Source organism: Centrocercus urophasianus, unplaced genomic scaffold (genome assembly GCF_019232065.1).
Source record: "Centrocercus urophasianus isolate 14NV4802_14NV808 unplaced genomic scaffold, USGS_Curo_1.0 seq_1349, whole genome shotgun sequence".
Taxonomy (NCBI): Eukaryota; Metazoa; Chordata; class Aves; order Galliformes; family Phasianidae; genus Centrocercus; species Centrocercus urophasianus.
In genome coordinates, this window is record NW_024884530.1 from 2,715 (window position 1) to 28,014 (window position 25,300).

The 25,300-nt window shown below is 44.5% G+C and overlaps 1 protein-coding gene and 1 long non-coding RNA gene across 2 annotated transcripts; one reads left to right on the plus strand and one right to left on the minus strand.

The window, feature by feature from the left end:
* The first annotated feature begins 262 nt into the window (after positions 1–262).
* On the plus strand, positions 263–24,470 carry MELK (maternal embryonic leucine zipper kinase). The gene is made up of 18 exons (XM_042813040.1): positions 263–334; positions 1,586–1,685; positions 1,968–2,053; positions 2,486–2,602; positions 3,168–3,311; positions 4,518–4,586; positions 5,645–5,737; positions 6,832–6,930; positions 8,440–8,508; positions 9,070–9,168; positions 10,036–10,122; positions 11,382–11,510; positions 14,772–14,918; positions 15,628–15,850; positions 17,344–17,437; positions 17,886–18,054; positions 23,336–23,439; positions 24,042–24,470. Exons 2-18 carry the CDS (start codon positions 1,622–1,624, stop codon positions 24,217–24,219), a joined length of 1,971 nt encoding a protein of 656 aa, XP_042668974.1. The 5' UTR covers positions 263–334; positions 1,586–1,621; the 3' UTR covers positions 24,220–24,470.
* LOC122157410 lies at positions 3,522–10,772 on the minus strand. Its single transcript, XR_006167903.1, has 2 exons — positions 5,820–10,772; positions 3,522–5,201 (listed from the first exon to the last, which is right to left on the minus strand). It is a non-coding gene; the product is annotated as an uncharacterized LOC122157410 (long non-coding RNA).
* Positions 24,471–25,300: the final 830 nt, after the last annotated feature.

Genomic DNA, 25,300 nt, shown 5'->3' on the forward strand with positions numbered 1-25,300 from the left:
AGGCCTCCTTGGGCTGCATAAATTCAGTTTCACCACCGCATCCATCTCCCTTCGGCCCTGCAGTGGAGCCGGAGACCCACCCAACATGGCGCCGCTGTGGCACCGCACCCCCATCCCGTTTCTACCTTCCTCCCGTCATGCACTGCGCGACACCAGCAGTTCCGGTTACGGCGCTGCGGTGATTGGTCCATCCTCTCTCCCGGCCGGAAGTGAGTGTTCCGACAGCGAAGTTCAAACGCAGCTGCAGTCCGGGCGCCTTCTGTGCAGCTGCCGGCTGCCCCGCTCGCTTTCGGCCCGGCGCTGCGGTCCTGGCAGCCGTCCGAGCGCGGTTCAGGTATGTGGCAGAGGCCGGGTCGTCCTGGAAAGGGGGTTGGGGGGCTGGGAGCAGCGCTCCGTGTGTCTGCGCTGAGGCGGCGGGGCTCATCGGGCGGAGCGGCCCTTCTTCGGGCGGCCTGCAGAAAGGCCGGGCTGCGCTGAGCCGGAGCGGCGCGCGGGGTGGGATCGGAGCTGAGACGGCCCTGCTAACGGACAGAGCGCTGCTGGGCCGCTTGGCCCTATGGGGAAAGGCTCCCGTTGCTTCCTAATGAGGTTCAGCAAGGCCGAGTGCCGGGTCCTGCCCTTTGGCCACAATAACCCCATGCGGCGTTATAGGCTTGGGGCTGAATGGCTGGCTGACTGTTAAGAGGAAAGGGACCTGGGGGTGCTTGGTTGAACACAAGCCAGCAAAGTGCTCAGGTGGCCAAGAGGGCCAACGGCCTCCTGGCCTGCATTAGAAATAATGTGGCCAGCAGGAGCAGGGAGATGATCTTCCCCCTGTACTCAGCTCTGGTGAGGCTGCACCTCGAGTGCTGTGTTTGGTTTTAGGCCCCTCGCTGCAAGAAAGACATTGAGGCCCTGGAGTGTATCCAGAAAAGGGCAACGAAACTGGTGAGGGGTCTGGAGCACAAGTCTAATGAGGAGCAGCTGAGGGAGCTGGGATTGTTCAGTCTGCAGAAGAGGAGGCTCAGGGGAGACCTCATTGTACTCTACAACTCCCTGAAGGGAGGTTGTGATGTGAGGGGTATGGCCTCTTCTCCCTGGCAACAAACAGGACTCGAGGAAATGGCTGCAAGTTGTACCAGAGGAAGTTAAGGTTAGACATAAGCAAGAACATTTTCTCTCAGGGAGTGGTCAGGCGCTGGAATGGCTGCCCAGGGAGGTGGTGGAGTCGCCGTCCCTGGCAGAGTTCAATAGGCGTCTGAATGAGGAGCTATGAGATCTGGTTTAGTGCTTGTGCTAGCAATGGCAGTGGGAGGACGGTTGGACTAGATGATCTTGCAGGTCATTTCCAACATTGTGATTCTGTGATTCTGAAAGCTGTAGTCCAACCCTGTTGCTGCTGTGCAGCACAAAGCCCTGAGGGGTGTTTTATACAGTTAGCATAAGGGAAGTCGGAGCCATGCAGTGTGATTTGTTATTGCTAGGTGAGAGGGGACGCGCCTTGGTGAGGAGATGGGCAGTGCTGGAGCTGCCAGAAGTGTCCCTTCTGCTTCTAAGAGTGTGTCCTAAGTAGGATGAGAACGGTGCTGGCTCTTCCTCACTGCAGGTGCTTGGAGGATCTCAAGGTCTTGCAGAATCCAGGATGTCTGTCAGCGACTACCAGGAAATTCTCAAGTACTATGAATTACATGAAACAATTGGAACGGGTAAGCGTGATCTCTGCACAAAAACAGCGTGCTAACAGTCTGACTCACCACTCTCTTTATCTTAGAATAGATCAACTGCTCTTATAAGATCCCTATGTCAGGTTTCACGTGTATAAACTTGAAATTGAATTTTGAAACCAGTTGGAAATTGATTATGCTGATCACCTTGTCCTCTAATTAAAACATTACACACAATGTATGCTAGGTACTCTGCTTTCCCTGTAACTTTATATTAGAGAAGAATTCACACTCAACTTTAAGCATCTGTATTTTGAATTTTAGGTGGTTTTGCAAAGGTAAAACTCGGACGGCATCTTCTTACTGGTGAAAAAGTTGCAGTAAAGATCATGGACAAAGTTGCGTTAGGGGTAAGCCAAAAGATATTTAAATATGATAACGCCTTCTGTTGGAGCTGTGGAGTTCTCAAGAACACAGGGAGGTGATATAAAGAAATGCAGCCTGCTAGTGCCATTGCCTTCTGAAGGATGCTGTAGGATTGGAAAAAGTTCAACAGAACACCACAAATCTTGTGCCTCGTTGTTCAGAGGGCAATGCTCTCTGGCTGTAATGATGTTGAACTTCCTCCATTTTACAGCAGCTTTAACAAAATGCTAATGAAAACACTAGATTTTTACACTTCAGTTTTTGCAGATGTGATCCAGAATTCCTATGGGAGTACTGAGCCATGAATTGTGTACTGTCACATACATGCTTGGACTTCTTATGTTCCACAGCAGTCAGATGTGGTTCCTGGTATGCCAAATTGGTGATTTCATAGCTTGCTTTTATGGTCTCTTTAGGATGACTTGCCTCGTGTTAAAACAGAAATTGATGCCATGAAGAACTTGAGTCATCAACATGTTTGTCGACTGTATCATGTCATAGAGACATCAAAGAAAATATTCATGGTCTTGGAGGTAAGAAATTCTGCCATGCTTAAGGTATTGTTTTTATCTTTAGCCATAGACAATAATACGAAAATGAAGCTGACATGAAATGATTCTTAAATATCTCAATGGTGAATGGGTTCAAGATTCATTGGTTTTAAAATTAAGTAGAAAATGTTCTGTATTCTGTCTTTTTGTAAAAGCCCCTAATCAGCATTCACAGTAAGGGAACTGGTTTTAATTCCTAGCTTACGTTTTGGTTTTTTAAAGTAGCATCTGCAAGGTGTGCAGGACACCAGAGCCCCCAAGCTGTTGCCACCTCCTGAGTGATTTGTGCCACCCACGACACTGAGTGCAGTGCCTCAGTTACCAGATTGGAGGCAAGGGTCAGGTTCCTTTGTGTGGTCTGCCGCAGTGGTGGCCCATGGCATAACTGGGGCGCTCGTGTTCTGCTCTGATTGAGCACAGGGCATGGAAGAGCATCCTGCACGTGCTGCACGGTGCTTTCTGTGCTCTCATTGTTACTTACCTTCCTCTGATCCGTTCTAAATAGGTTTTCAGATAACTTTACCTTTCTGGTTGTATTGTATCACAGTATTGTCCTGGAGGGGAGCTGTTTGATTACATTGTTTCTAAGGACCGCCTTTCAGAAGAGGAAGCTCGAGTCTTTTTCCGACAGATTGTTTCAGCAATTGCTTATGTTCACAGTCAGGGTTATGCCCACAGAGACCTGAAACCAGTAAGTCTGAACTGCATTCAGTCTTTCATAAAGAATAATGAATGTGTTTTTATTTTTCCATTGGGAGAGAGAGTGATTTATCCCTTTGTTGTGGTTTAGCCTGGCAGGTGGTGAAGTATCACACAGTATTTCACTCACTCCACTCCTTTCCAGTGGATTGCAGGGGAGAATTGAAGGGGGAAAAAACAACACAAAACAGAACTCACGGACTGAAATAAAATTATTTACTGAGATAAAGAAAAGGGAAAAGATAACAGTTATGATGAATGCAAAAGCAATTGCTCACCACCTACCAATCAATGTCCAGTTAGCCTCCTAGTAGTGGAAGAGATTTACAGGACCTAATGGGCTAGCATTAAATGGGGAAGTTGCTGGCCCTGCATGTGGCAGAGGGGTTGGAGATTCTTGATCCTTGAGGTCCCTTCCAACCCTGGCCATTCTGTGATTCTGTTACTGAATCTGCTGCTCCAAGAATCCTGAGACCAAGTTTCTCAGAGCTTTTTCCATTTTCCTCTCCCAGGGATGAGGCTGCATGCTCTCTCTGGGCATTCTGTTCAGCGATTCAAAAACTTTTTTTCCTTGTGTCCAGTCTGCTGTTTCCATGAATGACTTTTCTGTCACTCTCCCACCATGACCTGCTGTACAGATGCTCAGTCTGTCTTCGTGCCTCCCTTGTGGGCGTTTAGAAGCTGCCATAAGGCTTTAAACAAACATCTTTCTCTCCAGTTTCTCTTCACTGAGTGGGAGCTTCAGCTCCCTGCACAGACTGGAGGCCAATCACAGAATTTGCTTCAGGTTGTTATCCTTCCTGGCCAAAAACTAGATACAGTATTGTAGATGTGATCCAATGAGTGTGAAGCAGGGGTGACTTGTCCTGGTCTGGTTGTGCTGCTTTTGAATGCAGCCAATTATATTGTTGTGCTTTTTTTTTCTGTCAGAACGCACTGCTGGCTTGCATTCATCTTGTGCTCTTTCACCACTTGTCCTCCTAGTCCCCAGGCCCTTGCTAATAGAGACAAACCAGTATTTCCCACCTGGGTATTGGAAGATGGGTACCTGCAAGCAGTCAGTGAAAATCTCTGAGAGAGAGAGAGGGCTTTTAGTAGACTGCTAATCAGCGACCACAACAAGAAATAACAGAAGAGAAAATAAGTTTATTTGGACACTCAGGTGAAAATCATTCCTGACTGCTTTTTCATTCACCAGGAAAATCTGCTAATTGATGAGAAACATAATTTGAAGCTGATAGACTTTGGGCTCTGTGCAAAGCCAAAGGTAAGAGTATCTTAAATCAAATATGATGTGCCCCCAAGTAATGCATGTTTGACCACAGTGTGCAACAGGGACTTGCCCAAGCACCTTAAATTCAAGCTGCTTCTGTGGTTGACATGCAGTTGCATCTTGCTTGGAGGGGCCTTAGCTGTGTGAGAGTGGTGAACAGATTGCTCAGAAGCACAGATTCTTTTCTCTACCCAGACTTCCTATTTTCATAGTCTAAGTTGTGGATGATCTTGTAGGTGTGTCACCTGCCTTATGCAAGGGCCTGTCATAGGAGCACTGGGCTGGCATGCCATTATCTCTTCTAAGGAACTGCATGTAGGTTGAGATTGTGGATAGAACCAAATGAGTTTTGCAGGTGACATACAGATCCTGTGGTTGCATATGCTTGAACTGAATTGTTTCTTGATCTTAAAACTGCTTTCTAGGAGCCTTTACTTAACATGCCAGATGGGTGCTGGTAAGAAAGAATTTAATGGGAAGGGTGCCTTCCTGATTCAAACAGAATTACTTACCCTCAAATCGCTTTTCCTGGCCAAATTTAGAGCCTCTTGCAGGTAATCAAGGCCAACAGGCTGTTGTCCCAATGGTATAATGTCATCTTGCTCTGACCTGTTTAGAACAAAACCCAAGTAAAGCAGTAGGATCCTCTGAATAAGGAAGTATTCTATCAGTTGTTCTTTGTGAAGTTTGTAAAGTTATTGCTTTGGATTGTTCTGAATGACCTGCAACTCAAACACAACAGCTCTTGCATGGCTTCTTTCTCAGTTTTGTGTTTGCACAGACAGTTCACCTTAGTAGATGATCAGCTAAGGAAAATAATGCATCATGCCAAGGATACATCAGATAAGTGAGCAGCTTGGGATCTGTACATTTATACAGTACTCGTATATTGTCTTAGACAATATTTGCTCAGTGAGGTCATCTATTGGAAGCAAAATTACAGTGAATGAAAATATGCTCAGGAGAAGAAGCCTCTGAGGCTTCTCAAGTGTCACTACTAGAAAGCATGAACTCTGTTAAAGCAAACTCTTCTGTTTTCTGTGCTGTTCCAGGGAGGCCTTGATTACCGCCTGAACACGTGTTGTGGGAGCCCAGCATATGCAGCACCAGAGCTTATCCAGGGCAAAGCCTATATTGGCTCAGAGGTATGCAGACCAGAGTTTGCTTTGCACCTCTCCCCTCTTTCCCTCCCCAGAGAGCGTTTAAAGGCAGTGGAAAAGCACTCACTTGGTTTCCCTCCTGAATTCTGGGTTGCGTTGCTCAGTGGCTCTCAGAAGCTGTCAGTGGCCACAGGCTGAAAAGTGCAATGGGCTGCAGTTCACACAGCTGGCTGGTTTGTCTCTGGCTGATCCTCATCTGTTTCCACCAATTGTTCCCTACTTTGGGGCTCTGTAAAACAGCAACTTCAGAGATCTCCTTCTATTACTAAGCCACTGAAAGAGCAATTTGCTCTGTTAATTATCCATCATTTGTCAAACTTTTGTGCGGTCTCAGGATCTTACATGTTTTGTCAGACTTGTCTTTAGCTTCCAAGCTGTGTGTGAAGACTTGCTTCCATTGTAATGCACAACGTACTAAAAATTGAGAGACGAAAACGTGAGGAGTTTTTCCAGCTTTGATTTCATATCTGGGATTTTGGAACCCACTACTTGCAGTTGTTCATCTGTCCAAACTGGTCTAGGGCATACTTCCCTCATACTTCTTGAATTGCTCTGCTGTTAAAGATGGAGCAATTCTTTCAGGTACCATTGCACCACTGCTGTTGGCTTCTAATTCTTGCTTTGTTTTCCACAGACTGCTTTTCAAGCCTCCTTCTTTACAGTCAAAGTGAGAATTGTGAGGTGTATGAACCTTGTTGTTCCTATAGATAAAGAGAACAGCAGCAGAGCCTCACAGGTGATTGTGCTGGCAGCTCTCGCTGTAGCCAGTAACTGTGCCAAATCCCTTCTGATGGGTTTGATTTCGTTTTTGCCACTGAAATCCTTGTAGATAGAAGGCACTGCAGCAGGGTGATGAGTTAAGATGAAGATAGTAGTAGTTTTAGTGGTGCTTTAAGTTAAATGGAAGAACAATTGAATAAGGTCCTATGCTTTCTCTGAGACCATAAGTTTTTTTTCCTGAGGGAAAGAGCCAGCTTTTCTTGGGCTATATGTGGCCTTTGGTAAGGGCAGACAACACAGTCTGTCAGTAAGCCATTTTAGGTGCTCCAGGTTTGTAAACTTGTCCTTTTGTTTTTTAGGCAGATATTTGGAGCATGGGTGTACTGCTGTATGCTCTGTTGTGTGGCTTTCTTCCTTTTGATGATGACAATGTGATGGCACTCTACAGGAGGATAACAGTAAGTATCAGTGGTGCTAGAATACACTGAGAAGGGAAATAGCTGAGCATGACAAGAGGCCTTGCTTTTCTGATGGCAGAACACGCTGAGCTGTGCTGTGGGTGGAAAGGACTGTCTGCTGAATATTGCCCCTCTTTTTGCTGCTTTTTCCACCACTGTTTTGTGGATTTGGTTCTACACTTGGTTGGCTAGCACAGCACTGTATTCTATAATATGATAGCATACAGAGTTTAAGGAGAAGTATTTTCTTGCCAGTGGGCTAGATTTTTGTGTCTGGTTCTTCAACTGGCTGCTCCCTATACTACCTGTAGTAAAAATATAATTGCATTGTCTGATTTACCTGAAATGAATTTTATTCATTTATATTTCTTTATGTTATTAAATGCCAGCTCTTCTCATGTCCTGGAAGAGCAAAGTTCTGCATCTGCTATCAGAATTTCCTCTTCCAGAATCAGGAGGAAATGTAGGACCCCATTGATTCCCTTCAAATTTCAGCAGCTGGTTCTGTTTCCTGTCAGAGTGCATAACAACCTGAGCGTGTGAATCAAGTGACACGGCTGCTTGGGCTGGTGTGAACTGTGTGTGCATTGAGACTTTGTCCATTTGTAAGCAGGACTTTGTCCATTTCTGCAGGACTGCAGGAAACCCTTTGTGCTTATCATTACTCCAAGATGCAGAATGTGGCAAATGGCAAATGATCCAACTGCTTCTGGTGTTCGTTGCCTTGAAATTGTGGATAGCTTTGGACTGAGAGTTTGTAAGCAGAATGGAGCTCTTAAAGCTGTCCAGGATTGTTTCTGCACCATTTAGTTCTGTCTGTCTGATGCACACAGGAGCTGAGAGCTGCTTTGCTTGAACTGGTGGAACTTGCTTAAGTGAACTGGGATGAGCAAGTTTCAGAACTGAGTCAGAATGCAGTAAAAAATGGATGATCTCACAAGTATTAAGATACTGGCTTGCTATTTCTGCACTGAATTTGTTTTAATTGTATGTGGCTGTGATCTGAAAAGTGCTTGAAATGCAGACACCGAGGCATTGTTGTGTCATTGACTGTCACACGTTACAGATCCTGAAATATCCTGGAGTCTAAAACTCAGCACTGGTTTAAGTCTACTGCTTGAATCCAATCAGGATCACAGCATCTGTGTGCACTCTTCTTTTCCCTGTAATGCTCCACATCACTTCATTTTGGGAATACTTCAGGAAATGGACTGTGTGCCTTAACTGTTGTTAGCACAAAGTATTTCTGGTGTGATCTTACCATTTTGTAGCTCTTGTGAGCAATTCCCCTTCCAGCATTGCCCTCAGCCAAGTACGTGTTAATTTTTACCATTAATTTATTCAAGCTATTCTTAAAGCAGTTTGCATGTCTGTTCCTACGCTTCGAAAGAAAAGAGATGTCAATATCATCCAAATAATATGACAGTCCTTTTGAGCTAGTTGTTCAAGGTTCATTCTAGATCCTCTTTTATTACAGTTATTTTGTTTTCATTAACTTTTTTACTGCAGAGAGGAAAATACACTGTTCCAAAATGGCTTTCCCCCAGCAGCACGCTGCTACTTAACCAACTGCTACAGGTAAAAGAGCTGCTTCTATTCAGATTGATGTACAAAATGCTGTTGCATCAGCTCAAAACATTGATGGAGTGCTTGGAAAATATTCAGTGTTTAAACAAGTTAAACTGTTCCACGCCTGATATCCTTGAAGAAAAGGTTAGCATTGCCTTGTGCTGAAAATTCTCAATAACGTAGTACTACTTACTGGTTATAGAAATAATTACAGTTTCAATAATTAATCAGTCTTCAAGCAGCTTGCGTTTGAATGTTCTTAATTGTGCTGTGTAATTAAAAGTGATCTGTAAACAAAAGATGTTTCATAAAGGAAGCTGAACGTACTGAGTGTGCCTTGGGGCTGCATCTACGCAGTCAAAAACACAAAATGCTCGTGGAACATTTACTGTAACCATAGGTGCTGTAGCTGCTTTTCACAGCTCAGGTGTTTGACCTTCCTTCTGGTGAAGTGAATAAATACTGCTGGGCTCTATTTGTGCTTCTGGCACCTTGAAGTTCTTAGGAAAAGAATAACTGTCCGCAGTTCTTGATGATGAAAGTAACAGCTTGAATGTTGCTGCCCACTAGGTAGACCCAAAGAAGCGGATTACAGTTAAGCACCTGTTAAATCACCCTTGGCTCATGCAAGGTTATTCTGATGCTGTTCAGTGGCAAAGCAAATACCCAGTAAGTACACACACTTGAAGAAGCCTAAGTATGTTCTGGAATCTTTTCTGGACCAGTGGCATCCTCACAGAATGGGAGAGATAACACATTTCTTCAGAGGCTGCTGACAAGTGCTGACTCTCAGGGTCCATTTTGGCACCTTCAACACCTTTGTCAGTGACAGAGGGAATGGAACTAGAGAGCACTTCAGAAAGTTTGCAGGCAGCCCCGTGCTGAGAGGTGCAGTGGGTAAAACAGGAGGTGGGGATGTCTCGTCCTGGTGGTACTCAAGGCTGGGTTGAATGAGGCCCTGGACAGTTTGATCTGGTGAGTTGCAGCTTTGCAACTTGGAGCTTGATGGTCTTTAAGGTCCCTTCCAACTCAAGGCGTTCTGTGATTCTCTGGAAGGTTGGGATGGGGGTTGGGGTGGGGGTGGGAATTGGGTGTGTGAGGGAGATTCTTGTGTAGATACTGAGAAGTTGCTGTGTGTTTGCAGCCAATGGCTGCTGCTGGCCTCTGGGTGCCACTGCTTCTCTGAAGAACAGCTGTGCTGGTCGTACAGCACTGTGCTGTGCATGCCGTGCAACTGAATAAGTAAGAGGGGATAGAGGTGTAACTTGTGCTCTAGTGAAAATCTCATCTGCTGACAGGCTTTTGTACTTGAATGCAGAACCTGCTGCCACTGAGGGACCAGTTGCTGAAGTTTGGTGACTCTTTCTGTTTACTCCTTGCAGTATTTAGCCCTGATGCTAACTATTTAAAATAGAAAATCTGGAATTGTGGCTAAATGTTGGCTTGATTGCTGCATATCAGAAGACTATCGTGGTGATATTGGCTCTGTGAGATGACTTGGAAGCTGTTTCTTCAGTATAGGTCTTGTTCTTGCAGCTGGGGCACCTTGATGAAGACTGTGTGACAGAGCTTTCTGTGTTTCACAACCAGAGCAGAGAGAGTATATCAGCATTAATATCAGAGGTAATGAATGTATGTCAGTAATTTACTGTATTTAAGCTCACTACTAGAGTAAATAACCTTTCTGTATTAACAGACTCTAATGCTCACTTATTCTCAAACGTGAAATATTTCATACCTTTCAGAGCTGAGGTACCTCTGCTGAACTCCACAGTCTATCTGTAGCTAGTAACTACATTTCTGAAGTTCACATTTATTCTATTTTTCTCCTTTAATTGTGTTTTCTAAGGCTTTCTGTTATTTTCTACCATGCTAAAATTCTTAGGAATCTCTGGAAGTCCAGATAGACTCAAAACAGAAACTTATGGATAAATAGCAGTTGTCACGTGCTGGCTGAACTCACTGCTTTGAAATGTTTCATTAATAAGTGGACAATATCAACACCTCACTCAGACAACCAAGCAAGTTTTGGGAATTACAACTCACAAACTCTAAAAGAAATGAATCCATTTCAGCAACTTTTGAAAATAAATGAGGAAAGCTAAACTGAGTGCTTCTAGAGATGCTGTGTAAATGTAAATAATGATATTCCAAGCTGTAGAAGAAATTGTTCCTTGGAGTTGAATTGTCTTTCTATTAAATAGAAAGTGGTAGAATTTGGAAGGATTGTTAGGATTTCCATATAACTTTAGTAGGAATAGATGTAAAATGTAAGTTTTACCTGGGAGAGATCATTTGTGGAGTCACTGCTACTTTTCTTCAGGTACAGGAAATAATGAGAACAATCTACCTCCAAGGGGAAGGAGTTCTTCCATATTAGTCTGTGATGTTTTCACAGTTTCTTATCAAAGGACTGCTAATGCCTTATAAGTAATTCAAGCCAATTGTACTGCACTGTGAGTCTGTCAAGCAATTTACCCATGGTTCTTATAGTAGTCAAAAAGCTGCTGAAAATCAAGCTGAATGTTGATGTTCCTTGGAGCTGGGCTGAAAGATGGCCCCCAAAAATGGGAGTCCAGCTGAAATACTGTGCAAAATGCATTAATAGGAGCTTTGCCATTCACTTCAGTAGAGAGATTCTGGCACCAGCTTCACTTTTCACTTTCAGCAATTGTACTGCTCTCAAGCAAAAACGAGAGCAGTCTGCTTCTTTATCTTAAACTTGTGTGAATCACTAAGGTCTGAAACTACCCCAATGTGTTCAGACGTGAAGGTTGCACGTCAAGGGGAAAATATTCCAGACATGCAGAAACATTTAGAACACTAAGCTTTCTTTGCACTGACAACTTCTCTGAAGAGATCTAAATACTCTTGTTTTCTAGTGGAACTATGACCAGATGTCAGCAACCTATCTCTTGCTTCAATCCAGGAAGGTTCGTGGCAAGCGCATCCACTTAAGGATTCCATCACAAACAGCACATGCCAGTACAACACAGCCAGCAAGCCTGGGGGTAAGTTCTAGAGTTCAGCACAACGTTCTGGTGAAAATGCTGCTGTGTGCTGAAGCTCTGCCTGGGTAAACAGCCTGGTGGCCCAAACATCTGTAAGAGATGTGTGCAGCCAGTCTTGGTCATCAAATCTTGTTGTATGATACGGCCGCCCACTTTGTGCATGAAGGCAGAGGATGTGATCTTTCTAGAGTTCAGGGAGGCCTTTGATCCCTCGTGGCATCCTTCCAGACAAGTCATCCAAATGTGAGATGGGCAGGTACAGGCTGTACTGAGTGGCTCAGTGGCAGAGCTCAAAGAGTCACAGTGAATGGGGCTACATCTACTGTGGGCTCTCACTAGTGGTGTTCCCAACACTCCATTTCTGGGCCAATCCTGTTCAACATTTTAATCAGTGACTTGGATGCAGGCGAGGCGTGCATCCTCTGCAGGTTTTCTGATGATATTTCACTGGGAAGTGCTGGAGGCTCCCTGGAGGATGTGAAGCCTTGCAGAAGAATTTAGATAGATCAGAGCATTAGGCAATCAGCAGTGGCATGGAGTTCAGCAGAGGAAAATGCCAGACACTGTACCAGCAATGGAATAAGGACAAAGATACAGAATGGGAGACAAGTGTCTGGAGAGCAGTACTTCAGGACAGGGTCTAGAGGTGGTGGTGACAGCAAGTTTAACACCAGCCAGTGGCGTGCCCTGGCAGCCAGGAGGAGGGGAACGAAGCTGCTAACAGGACTGGAAGGTGTTTGCTCTGGGGAGAGGCTGAGGGCACTTGCATTGCCTGGTCCAGAGAAGAGAAGGCCAGGAGATGACTTCTTTGCTCTCTGCAACTCCCTGAAGAGCAAAGTGCAGAGGAAGGTGCTGTGTTTACCTGGGAACCAATGACAGGAAGAGCAGGAATGGCACTGAGCTGCACGAGGGGAGGTTCAGACCAGACAATAGGAAACACTTCTTTACTGTTAGTGCTGCAGCTGCTGATACAGGCTTCTTAGGATGGTGGTTGGTTCCCCACCAAAGCAAATAAAAGCCATACAGAGTTGAAGTTACACAAGAAACTCGAGGTGATTGCCCTTGAAGAAGGACCTTGCACAAAGAAATGGCCTTTTGCTGCATGTTCCCAACCTCTCACTCAGTCATGTAGACCAATAGTTCTATGGAGGTTGGAGATCTTTCTGCTCTGGATTGGTTCCTTTCATTGTTTCTTGGTGGGCTGTTTTCTCCAATCTTCAGGACTATAAGATCTGCCAATGCTTGCAGAGTCTCAATTTCATCTTTCTTGCTTCCTTATCTTGCAGTTAGAGTAAGCTCTGTGACCTTCCTTGCTTGCAGTTGGGTGAAAGTCCAGCGTCCTCAGGCTTCAGCAAATTTAACTGCATCTTCTAAGCAAATTCTGTGCAAGATTATTCTATTCAAGCAGCACAACAAATTAGAGAACAAGAAGAGTCTTATGAATATACAATCATAGAATAGAATCATAGAATGGTATGGATTGGAAGTGACCTTTAAGATGAGCTACTTCCAAACCCAAGCTATAGGCAGGGATACCTCCCTCTAGACCAGGTTGCACAGAAGTCCTATCCAGCCTGGCTCTGAATGCTTGCAGGAAGGAGGCATTCACAACCTCACTGGGCAACCTGTTCCAGTGTCTCACTGCCCCACAGTAAAGAATTTCTTCCTAATATGTGGTCTAAACCTACACTGTTCCAGTTTAAAGCCATTTCTCCTCATTCTGTTGCTACCTGCCCTTATAAAAAGTCCCTCCCCAGCTTTCCTGTAGGCCCCCTTCAGATACTGGCAGGCCACTGCAAGGTCTCCTTGGAGCCTTCTCTTCTCCAGGCTGAAGAGCTCTAGCTCTCTCAGCCCTTCCACATATGGGAGGTGTTTGATGAAAGCTTTCAGTAGAATTGCAGCTATAATATAAACCATTACTTGAACTCTGGATTTCTGTGTAAAATTGGTAGCTAGCTAGCTGAACATGCTATTTTGTGTAAAGACAAGCTCTCCAAATAAGTACATTATTATGCATCTGATTCACTTGCATGTAAATCATTTCAGTTCATTCACACAGCTGCTGTGTCACACTGATGAGTTCTAAGATTACTAGTTGTGCAGAACAGATCAAGAATCATAAGAGCTGCTGAATAGACACAGTGTGATTTCTGTGGTCACAGTGGGTTAGTCTTTCACACCCAGATCATTGGTTTTTCTGGGTTCAGCAACAGGGACGTTACTCTGTCTCTGCTTGTGGAATGGGTGCCAGGTAAATTAGGTCTGACCAGTCCTGCTATTTAAAAAATGCATGATGCCCTCGCATACGGTTGTGAAAATCATGCCCACATAAAGCAGCAGCCTATTAGTCCTTCTACAGTAGTCAGAACAAACTTTACCTGCCTGCCTGTAGATAATGCATGTGAATATCTCAACCTGCCAAAATACCCTAAGTAAGTCATCACAGAGCTTCCCAGAACTTCCCTGGATCTGCTGTTTCTGCTCTCACTAGTAATGAGACATTGTGATATCTATGAACACAGGTCTGGAGACACTGTGTCTCTGTTCTGTGTCAACAGAGCATAGCTTCCAAAAATGCTTCCTTTCCACCTCAGGACTGATGAGGTGGCTGTATGCAATAGTGGCGAAGTGGTATGAAATAAGTCCATGGAAAAGATGTTCCTGAAGCCACAACGAGCTCTTAAAACAAAGGATACTTTGATACCACAGTCACACGTGGTGTAAGACGTGAAGGTTAGCAATCTTGACTGAAGAACTGGATTCCATGGTTCAGGAAGGAACTTTTACCTGGGCTTGCTCACAGGCTTCCAACAGCGCTTCAAGCAGTGCTGCAGATGGCACAATCCTATGTTTTGGATATGACTTGCTTACCTTCATGTGAGCCACTTTCAGACCTCACTGCATTCTTTTCTTCAGTTCTTTCCAGGCTGTTATTTGACTTTTGTTGAAAAGAGCTTGTGGTCCAAGTCTCCAAATGGAAGGCTATGAGATGCTGCTCTTGTTGACACAGGTTGTAAAAGATGACTGGAGCTTTAAGAATAATTTCCCTTCTGCTCTTGATACAAATGTCAAATCCACAATTACAATATTAAGAACGTGATACAAAAATTGGGGCTGCTGCCATGTGGACTTCCATGAGCTGCTAGCCATAGTTAGGAACTTGCAAGGCAATCATATTTAGATTTTACTGGTATTATTTTTTTCTGATGAAATCTTCCTTTCGATCCTGCAAAATAATCTCCACTGAACGTTTCTTTTCAGTCTGAAAAGGCTGTGACATCTGAAGCTGTGCCAGGTTGCAGCGATGAGCCACATGCGTTGGGATCCATGGAATTTTCTGATGCAGCTTCACTGTCTGAAGAATCTCCACTGGAAGAGTTTGTTCTGAATACTCACAGAACAAAGCAGGTGTCTGAAGATCCAGTGCTGGTTTCTGACAGAAAAACACAATTCTTAATCCAGAAATCTACTTCTCATTGTATAGAATGCTTATTACATATTTAAGTACCTAGCAGACCTTGACCGAAGGGAGATACAGATTGAGCAAAGAAGTGTGTTGAGCATAAATTTTGGTGCTTCTACCTGTAGACCATGGTTCATTTGATGAGAACCTTAACTTCAGTGTTCGGTTTGCACAGAAACAGCAAGTAAGGGAAAGAGTAAAGGAGTCAGTGAGGATTTTAAAACAAAATGTCAAGTGATAAGGCACAGTTAGTAAGATTTTGGAGTTAGGCAAGAGGCGGACAGAGCCTTAAAGGCACTGACAGAAATTCAATCTCTCTGTATTGGACAAGAAAATCCACAGTGAAGCAATTCAGATTTTGCAGCTAAACCAAGTAATAATTCATAGCTATGTTTAGATAAGCTGGCGAGGACTAATCCTAAATGTAGAATTTAGATGAACAAATTAAAAGATGGCACTTGACAATCTATAAGAAACAAACTCATTTTAGGAGAGAATCAGAGGTACTGGAGAGTTTTTAACTATTTTGCTCGATAGACAAGTAGCAAATGATATTTTTATAAGCATTGTGTCTGACCTGCTTAGATGTTAGAATTTCCTTGACAGTGACTTCTCTGGATGTGGTTGAAATGCCTTTTGTTACATCTCTGGCAGCTCTCAAGGCATGACGCTCAGCTGGGTGGTATGGAATTCACACCATCAACTCCAGTGACGAGGAAAGTGGCACCAAAGCACGCAAACAAAGAGAATGTTGATGCAGAGTCAGCACTAAGAAACGAGCTGCCCTTCGCACTTCCTGCTCCAAAGGCCTCCTTTGCAAGGAGTGAGACAGACAAGCAAGTACAAGGCATGCCCTTTCAGGCACCTCCTTCCAAAGGCAAGTCGTATCAAACGAAAACCTGGACGTTTTTGAAATTTAAATGTGAACACAATACTTGTAGATCCCAGGCTTCTGTTTTTTGGAAGATGCAGGTTTGAGGGGTTTTGGTCACAGCACATAGGCTCACCAGCCTGTACATCTGACAGTGCTCTGCAGGTGGTCCAACCTGCTGTCAGGGCACTCATCTGTTCGTCGCAGCACTTCTCACAGCTGCCCAAGGAGCGTGCCTTTGGATGCACTCGCTCATCCTCATTCATCCATCACGAGACAAGTGCTGTGCTCCCAAAACTGGCGCGTGGTTCCGCTGTCCGTGGAGATCCAGTAGAAAATGTCTTCACCATTCATTATGGTTTTTGTTTTTTCTGGGCTGTTTTGAGTGAAAGAAAAGGGTGTGCTTTTACTTATGTGTGCTTTTATTGCATCTTGCTTCTAAATGAAGTGTTACCTACTGGATTCCTCATGATAGCATACCATAAACTTCCACACATCTGTTCAGCATGGCATTGAAAATACTTAGGCTAGCAGTGTAACGCCTGCATTTATGTGAAGGACCACGGAAATGTGTCCATGCTACATCAGCTCCTCTGAGCTACAGAAATGTTTGTCTGCAGCCTGTCTGAGTGTTGATACTGCATGTGTTCACTCTGCCCTTTAAAATACTAAGCATTTCTTAACAATGAAGATTCTTCTGTTCCAAGTGCTAGAAAATATTGCTCAGAGATGCTAGATCTTTGCAGGCTAATATGTGAGTAAGGGTTATTGAACATATTGCTGTCCTTTGTTAAGTGTTCAACGAAGCACATTATGAAGGCTGGTTGTTCACACAGCTTTCATTTTTGTCTTAAGACTGCACTTAATTTGTGATGCTGGTCTTACAGTAAGATTAAAAACTAAAAGTAGGTATTTCTTAAATGAGAAGCGCAGAAGTATGGTATCATTTTTGTTAGATATTGTGAGAGTTAATTAAAATGTTGTTGTTCTGTTGGAAGTTCTTACACTGGGATAGGCCAAAGCAGTACTTGGAGACATGATGAAAATGGTGGAAGTATCTTAGGAAATGCTGAGCAGCCACTGTCTGGGGCCAACTGCTGCTGTTAAAGCCGAATCTCTGGGCTCTACATCGAGTTGGCTCCACAAATTCAGAACTGCTCCACGTAACTCTTTTCCCACGTGTGGATAATGGAAGTTTTGAGGCTGTTACTTAACACGTAGCATTAACTGTGGTAATGTAATCCACACCTTTCACATTAAGGAAAGGAGTGGATGTGGAATGTGACTTTTTGACGTAGGAAATTCCTCAGTGTTTGTCTGGAGATGGGGGCAGAGCAGAGCAGTTAAAACCTATTGTGTCACTCTGGAGATGCAGTCTAGAGATACGTAGGAGGATGGCTTTAAAAATATAATTGCTAATCATGAGAAATCCTGACTGAAGAAAAATAAATCCTCCAGTGCAAAAACATAAATGCTCTGATTTGGATATTTTCTTTCAGAGATCCAGTTCATCACAGTTACCCCAGTTAAGAAGCCCAAAATACCAACAAATACGTATGAACTGACAGCAGCTGAGGTTCTTCCTGAGAAGAGGTAAATGTCCAGTTACCTGTGCATGTTTTCTGTTTAGAGCAGTGCTATCTTAATCAGCAAACAGCCTAGGAAGCATTGTTCACAACAGCAAGCTGTATTTCCTTTATCTTGGTTAAAAGCTTCCTAAAACCTCTTTCTGTATTCACTGGGAAACACTGAAAGCAGGGAAAAAAAAAAATTTAAAACTAGAAGTCACTCATCTTCAGAATGCATTCCTGTTTTCATTACATAAATCCCATCTTGTTCCATTTTCCCTGAGTGCTGCAGTTCTAAAATGCATCTCTGAGCTTAAAGCTCAACTAACTTGTAAGCAGAAACTCTCCTAATACATGACATTTCCTTTTGTTCCTTCATTCTGTCAGACCTGGCAATATTCTAACAGTGTGTCTGAAATAACTGCTGTCTGATTGCTGAGGAAAAGCCACTAATTAATTTGGTTTTGTGACAGGTGTCATTCTGTGGATTTAGATCTCAACCTAGCTCATGTGCAGAGCAGCCAAAAGAAGAGGAAGGCCAAACTATTTGGAAGTCTTGAAAGAGGCCTGGATAAAGTGATAACAATGCTTACACCAGGCAAAAAGAAGCGATTCAGTAGATATGGGCCAAGGAAACTTAAGGTATGTTTGCTAGAGAAATATTTTACGGAAATGACAGCATTAAACATTTTCAAGAGCTATTAGGAATGGTCTTGTGAAGAATTCTGTGGTCTGGGTTGCCTGCACTCTATAGAAAACTGCACCTCGTTCTGTTTTGCTGTTAATGCAATGGCCCTGTTATTGCCCAGGGATTTAGTGCTGGCTTCAGCTCAGGTGAGTCACCAGCACCTCATGGGAGAGGGCTGACCTTTGCTTTTTGCATGCCATCTCACCACACTGGAGGGGGATGCAGGATGGGTTTAAAGGAGCTGAACGTATTTAATGATGTTATTTCTGTAGAAATACTGCTGGCTTTTCCCTCTGCTGTGAGGGAGTTCTGATAACATTCCCTGCTAGCTGTTTTCCATCGTTCAGGAGTGATACTTGGAAAGGAGTCCCAGGATCTTGTCTGGGATTCGATAGAATCCAAGATTAAAGTTAAGGCTTCAATAAATTCAGCTGGTGAAAGAATTTCTGATGCTGTCATTGTGACTTTTAATTTTCAAAGTTTTGGTGTCTCTGCACCCAAGCCATTTTTTTACTATTTTTTTTTTTTTAAGTTGCCCTGGAAAAATTACTGATTGCATTGCATAGAACACTTTTACATGAAATTAAGAACTTACACCTAGCAAAGTTGATTCATAACATCAGTTTTAGATTTCTAGAATGCACATCCATAGACTTCTCCATGCAGTGAACAGAATCACATAAATCACCTGGTAGGAATTTATATTTGAATCTGTAGGTGACATGTTCAGAAAGCATGTGATTCATGTGAAGACAAGGCTGTTGTGAAGGGATGAGCAGTTCCATAAAAGAAACTGGTGCATCCCTCCAGCCAGCTGTCTCCTGGAGCTGTAGCCATTAGGGACATCTGCAGGACAGCCACAGAATCCAGGAGTCTGGAAGGGAGACCTCTGGAGATCATCCAGCACAGCCTGTGCTGAAACAAGTTCTCTACATTAAACAGCACTGGAAAACATCCAGGGGAGTTTTGAATATCTCCAGAGAAGGAGACTTCAGTCTTTTTGGGTAGCTTGCTCCAGGGCTCTGACACCCTTGAAGTTGTTTCTCATGCTTGTATGGAACTTCCTGTGTTGCAGATTGCACTCATTGCCTCTTGTCCTGATGCTGATCACCACTGGAAACCATCTGACCCCATCCACTTGATGCCTATGATTCAGATATTTGTAAACATTGATAAGATGCCTCTCACTCTTCTCTTCCCCAGGCTGAACAGCCCCAGGTCTGTCAGCCTTTCCTCACAAGGGAAGCACAGCTAGGCTGTGCACTGATCACAGCCCTCTGAGCTCTGCTTGTCACCAGTTCTCCATCCACCTCACTGTTCAGTTGTCTATCTCTCTTCCTAAGCTTACCTATGAGGATGTTATGGAGTCAGAAGCCTTGCTGAATTCAAGGTGCACAACATCCACTGCTCTCCCCCCATCTTCCCAGCTGATCATTACGTGGTCATAGAATCCTTAGAGTTGGAAGGGACCTCTGAATGCCATCTAGTCCAACTCCCCTGCACTGCACAGCAACATGCACAGCCTGATCAGGTTGCCTGATCCAACCTCTCCTTGAGAGTCTTCAGGATGGGACATCCACCACATTACGAGACAGCCTGTTCCAGTGCCTCACCACCCTCACTGTAGGAGAGTTTTTCCTTATCTCTACTCTAAATCTACCCTCTTTGAGCTTAAAACCATTTCCCCTCGTTCTGTCACCCCAAACCCTGCTGAAGAGTCTGTTCCCTTCTTTGTCTACTGGACAGCCCACCCATCAAACCCATGTCTTTCCAATTAAAGAGAAGTATGTTGTGGGGTCCCACATCAAAGGCCACATTGAAATTGAGGCAGGTGATATCAGTGGCTCTTCCCTTGTCCACTGATGCAGTGACACCATCATAGAAGGCCACTATTTGGTCGAGCAGGATTTGCCCCTGATGAAGCCATGCTAATTCTCCTGTATCATCTCCTTGCCTTCCGTGTGCCTTACTATGGAATCACAGAATCACAGGATGCCAGGGATTGGAAGGGACTTCAGAAGATCATCCATTCCAACCCCCTGCTGGAGCAGAAGCTCCTATATTAGGTCACTCAGGAACACTTCAGGTGGGTTTTGAATGTCTCCAGAGAAGGTGACCCCACCACCTCTCTGAGAAGCCCATTCCAGTGCTCTGTTACCCTCACCATAAAGAATTTTTTTCCCGTATTTATGTGGAACCTCCTGTGTTCCAGCCTGCACCCACTGTCCTTTGTGCTATTATTGGGTGTCTCTGAGAAGAGCCTGGCTCCATCCTCCTCATATTCACCCTTTACATATTTATAAACATTAATGAAGTCACCCCTCAGTCTCCTCCGAGCTGAAGAGCCCCAGCTCCCTCAATCTCTCCTCGTAAGGGAGATGCTCCACTCTCTTCATCATCTTTGTGGCTCTGTGCTGGACTCTCTCAAGCAGTTCCCTGTCCTTCTTGAACGGAGGGGCCCAGAACTGGGCACCATATTCCAGATGTGGTCTCACTGGGGCAGAGTAGTTGGAGAGGAGAACCAATCTCACCCTACTGCCCACAGCCCTTCTATTTCACCCCAGGATGCCTTTTGCCTTCTTGTCCACAAGGGCACAGTGCTGGCCCACGGTCATCCCTCTGTCCTCCAGGACCCAGGTCCCTTTCCCCTGCTCTCCTCTCCAACAGATCTGTCCCAACCTACCCTGGTACCTGGGGCTGTTTTTGTCCAGATGCAGGACTCTACTCTTGCCCATGTTACATCGCATTCAATTCCTCCCTGCCCAACTCTCCAGCCTGTCTAGATGTAGCTTCAGGAGGATCTGTTTCATGATCTTTCCTGGCACAGGGACTGACAGGTCAGTAGTTCCCTTTTTAGCCATCCTGTTTAAATATGGGCATGATGTTACCTTTTTTCCAGTCTCCAGGGACTTTACCTGATTGCCACAACTTTTCAAATATCGTAGAGAATGGCTTGGAGACAGCATCAGCTAATTCCATTCGGACTCTGAGATGCATCTCATTGGGACCCATAGACTTGTGCATATACAAAATAAATAGGGTGGATAAAATAAATGTGGATGTATAAAATAAAGTGGTACCGGATTGGTCAAACATGATTTCCCATTGGTGAACCCACGCTGACTACTCTTAATAACCCTCTTTTCTTTCACTTGCTTGGAGATGACATTAGAATAAGTTACTCCATCATCTTCCCAGTGACAGAGGTGAGGCTTCCTGGCCCATAGTTTCTTGGCTTCTTCTTCTTGCCCTTTTTGAAGAGTGACCTGACATGACTGTCCTCCAGTCCTCAGGCCCCTGTCCTGTTATCTGTGACCTTTTAAAAATGAGAGTCGTTTACCAATCTCTTCTTCCAGCTCCCTCACTGCTTGTGGGTGCATCCCATCAAAGGCCATGGATCTGTGTGCATTGAGCTTGCCTAGCCTATTTCTAACCAGATCCTTCTCGACCACCAGGAAGTCCTCCTTTCTCCGGACTCATTCTCTTACCTTCAGAGCCTGGGATTCTCTGGGGGTCTTATAAGTAATGACTAAAGCAAAGGCAGCATTCAGTAACTGCCTTCTCAATGTCCTTTGCTGCCAGGACACCCAGTGCATTCGGCAGTGGGACTCACTTTCCCTCACTTTCCTTTTGCTACTGATTTACTTAGAGAAGCTTTTCTTGTTGTCCTTGACCTCCCTCATCAGATTTAATTCCAAAAGTGTCCTAGCCTTCCTTGTTGTCACCCTGCACGCCCTGACAACATTCCTGTATTTCTACCAAGTGGACAGACCCTTTTTCACATTCTGTGGACTTTCTTTCTTCTATGTGAGATTTCCCCTGAGCTCCTTGCTCATCCTTTACATTTCTTGCCACTGGCGCTTGATTTCTTACCCATAAGGATTCCCAGTCATGAGCCTGGAGGAAATGGTGCTTGAATGTCTACCAGCTCTATTGGACCCCCTTACGTTCCAGTGCTCCAGCTCATGGGATATCAGGCCCTCAAAGTGGCCAAAGCTGGATCTCCTCAAGTCTAGGACTGCAGTCCTAATTATTGCTGTCTTTCTTTGATGCAAGATCCTGTTATCAGCTGTGTCATGGTTGATGCATGCAAGGCTGTAATAAGGGGATTAATTTGTGTTCTGCAGTTTGGTTGAATGCAGTTTAGCTTCTGTATTCTGATCTGGAAGCTTATCCAATTGCTGCTTTGTTAAATCTAAGATGGCATTGTTACCAGCTCAAGACATTTGGGACGACAAACCTACCCAGCTAATTTGACAAGCGGCCAGACTGCACCAATAATTTGGGATGCTGAGTGATCAGAAACAAATACAGGTGAATTTTTTTGCCTGTAGAAGCTTTTATCATTCTGTATCAATTTCCCTTGTCCAAAGCATTATGCAGGATCACTGCTGCACTTCTATGGGCACTAGATCACAACAGTGGAAGATGAAACTTTATGTAATTTTGCCTTTTCGTAGTTCTGTGTGTTCTGGGTTGAACAGGGAATTGAAGAACTTTCTTTTTTTCTCTCTCCACCTTTACATCCACAGCCTGTGTTCATGTCTCAAGCTGTTTTACCTTCCTGTCTTCTCTGATCTGTCTGTATGACAGTTGCAGTATTTGTGAGATGCCAATTGGTGAACCCTCTCTCTTTCTAACGTGGGTGTCTGAAAGTTGCAGAAGTCACTTAGTGGACAAATCTGTTGTACGTAGCATTAGACATGATACAAACAAACAAAACTGCAACCATAAGTTTAAGGCTGGAAATTACTTGTTGTTTTGTTGGGGTTTTTTTTGCTCTGATACCTTAGGGCTGGAAAAGCCTCATGGAACCTTGTGTGTCCCCTGACATCTGCAGCACTCAGTCTGAGCAAAGCAGCACAGCACAGGCAGTTCCCAGCTGCTGTCACAGGGTACTGGAAATACGGTTTCATGGCTGTCTTCTGTCATCCTGCCAAGCGAGCACTTGTGGCTGCATGCCTCTGTGCTTCCTGGCCCATCACTGCTGCTTTGGATTTTATGCTGGTTTAGAACTTGCAGTGCTTTGATATTGGTTGTCCAGAACTTCTTGGTGAGCGTTCCTGCTGTTATTCCAGAGTCTCAACGGTGATCACTGGGGAGCTGAAGCATTTGTCTGCATGGTTGGATGTTCTGCAGCTTCCAGCATCAAAAGTTTCCGTAATATCTTCAGTCTCAGGAAAAAGATGTATTCTGTGATTCTGATTTTTTTTTTACTGAGCTGTCTGCTTTCAGGCACACTATAATGTTACCATGACTCAACTGCTGAATCCAGACCAACTGCTGAATGAAATAATCTCTGTCCTTTCAAAGAAGCAGGTGGAATACATTCAGAAGGGGTAAGTGGCTTCACCTTGTGTGTGCCTCAACAGTCCGTTCCATAGCCCTTCATAAGGCAAATGTTGTCATTTACTTTCTCTGTCCCACTCTGTAAAACACTTTCAGAAAAAGCATAGGAAACAGTAAATGGGTCTGTGCATGAAAAATTGTCCACACGATGCAAAACAGTGTTAAGTGAGTTAAATGAGCTCCCGTAGAGCTCTGTGACGAATATGAAGCAGTAATGATGATGTAGCACTTAGAGGCTGATGTGAGTGTTGTCTGCCCCTGTGAAACTGCAACACAAAAGGTGAGCTATAATAAAGTCACAGACAACTGGGAGAGAGGCTGTGTGTAACTGTGACACCCATTCTTGTAGTTAAAACACACAAACATTTGGCCACAGAATGCAGAATCCTCAGGGTTGGAAGGGACCTCTGAAGGTGCCACTGTTGGATTTGGGTGTCACAGCTCTCAGCTGACTTCACCATGGGCTGTTTTCCCAGTCATGTGAATGCCAGTGGAGTACTGCAATGAAGTGCTTTTATTCATTTGAAATTGTCCAACGCCAGCTTTGAAACGTGATGAAATGATTGTTCTGCTTCTCCTTTGTTTTGTACAGCTACACCCTGAAATGCCAAACAAAGCCAGATTTTGGCAAGGAATGCATGAAGTTTGAGCTAGAAGTGTGTCAGCTCAGTAAGAACGAAGCAGTTGGAATCAGGAGACAGAGGCTCAGAGGGGATGCGTGGGTCTACAAGAGGCTGGTGGAAGACATTTTATCCAGCTGCCAGGTGTGACTGCTGCTCAGAAAGCCACAGTGCTGTGCTGAGACTGTAATCATCGTGTGGGGAAAAAGCAGTCTGGAAAGGTAATTTGTGACCTCCTTCACAGCTGTATTTGAGAAATCGCAGCTCTTACACTTTTATCCACCCCTTTCTGTGTGCCCACAGCACGTTTCCTTTTCTTACAGAAACTGTCAACTTATGCTATATATTCTGCAACTGTAACTCGACTGCAATAAAATTCCTGAAACTACCCCCAGCTCCACTGCCCCATCTTTCATATCTGCTATAAAAAAAGGAGTTATTGGTGTTGATATGCTGAGGCTCATTTATGTACGATTCCAGTTATCAATAGATGTGGTACAGAAATGCATTTGCATAATTCTCTTCTTGTCTCTGTGCAAGTATGATTTACTGAGATCATTAGCTAGTCACAGCTGTGGATCACAGAGCTGAAATATGTGCTCAGTGCCATACCAAATAGAGCCACCTTCAGTAAAGGGGAAGTCAGGAGAGCCAGGACTTAAACTGTGATCCAATGTAAAACACTGCTGCAGCTCATTACTGAGCCTCTGCGACGCTTAAAAAGTGAGGGTTCCTTCTGATGCTCCCGTGTTCCCTGGTCGTTACGCTAAGAGTAATGCAGCACCTTTAAGTCGTGTGAGTGAAGGGAACATTTCAGTTAGGCTGTGCAAGCAGCTGAGCGGGGCGCTGTGAGCAGTGCACACAGAGCAGAGCGGCAGCCTCCTGCAGCTGCTCCCACAGCCCTCCTGCTGTGGGTCACAGCCCCCACAGCCCCCTTTGCAACACAGCTGAGCACACAACCCAGAGAGGACCCTGAGCGCAGACCCCTGAGGAGTCCTTGCCCGGATCACCCTGCTGCAACAAACGTTTCTGTGCTCTCAGACGGCCCTGCTGATCAGTGGCTCTGGCCAGGACTGCTTCCCCTCACTTACTCGTTAACTTCCTGCCCTTAATGATGAGGCACACTGAGAGAGGACTCTCCCACAGACTCTCCAGATGCTATTAGCTTTGCTGAATGTAAAGGGGAAGCACTGATCCCAGGTTAATACAAACAACTTCTGAAATCTGCAGA

What these genes read in the sequence shown, in the direction of transcription:
- MELK (XM_042813040.1), top strand. Translation starts at nt 1,622, where the DNA reads ATGTCTGTCAGCGACTACCAGGAAATTCTCAAGTACTATGAATTACAT. An exon ending in TCAGGCACCTCCTTCCAAAG is followed by an intron (nt 15,851 to 17,343) that starts GCAAGTCGTATC and finishes ATTTTCTTTCAG; the next exon opens with AGATCCAGTTCATCACAGTT. An exon ending in ATGGGCCAAGGAAACTTAAG is followed by an intron (nt 18,055 to 23,335) that starts GTATGTTTGCTA and finishes GTCTGCTTTCAG; the next exon opens with GCACACTATAATGTTACCAT.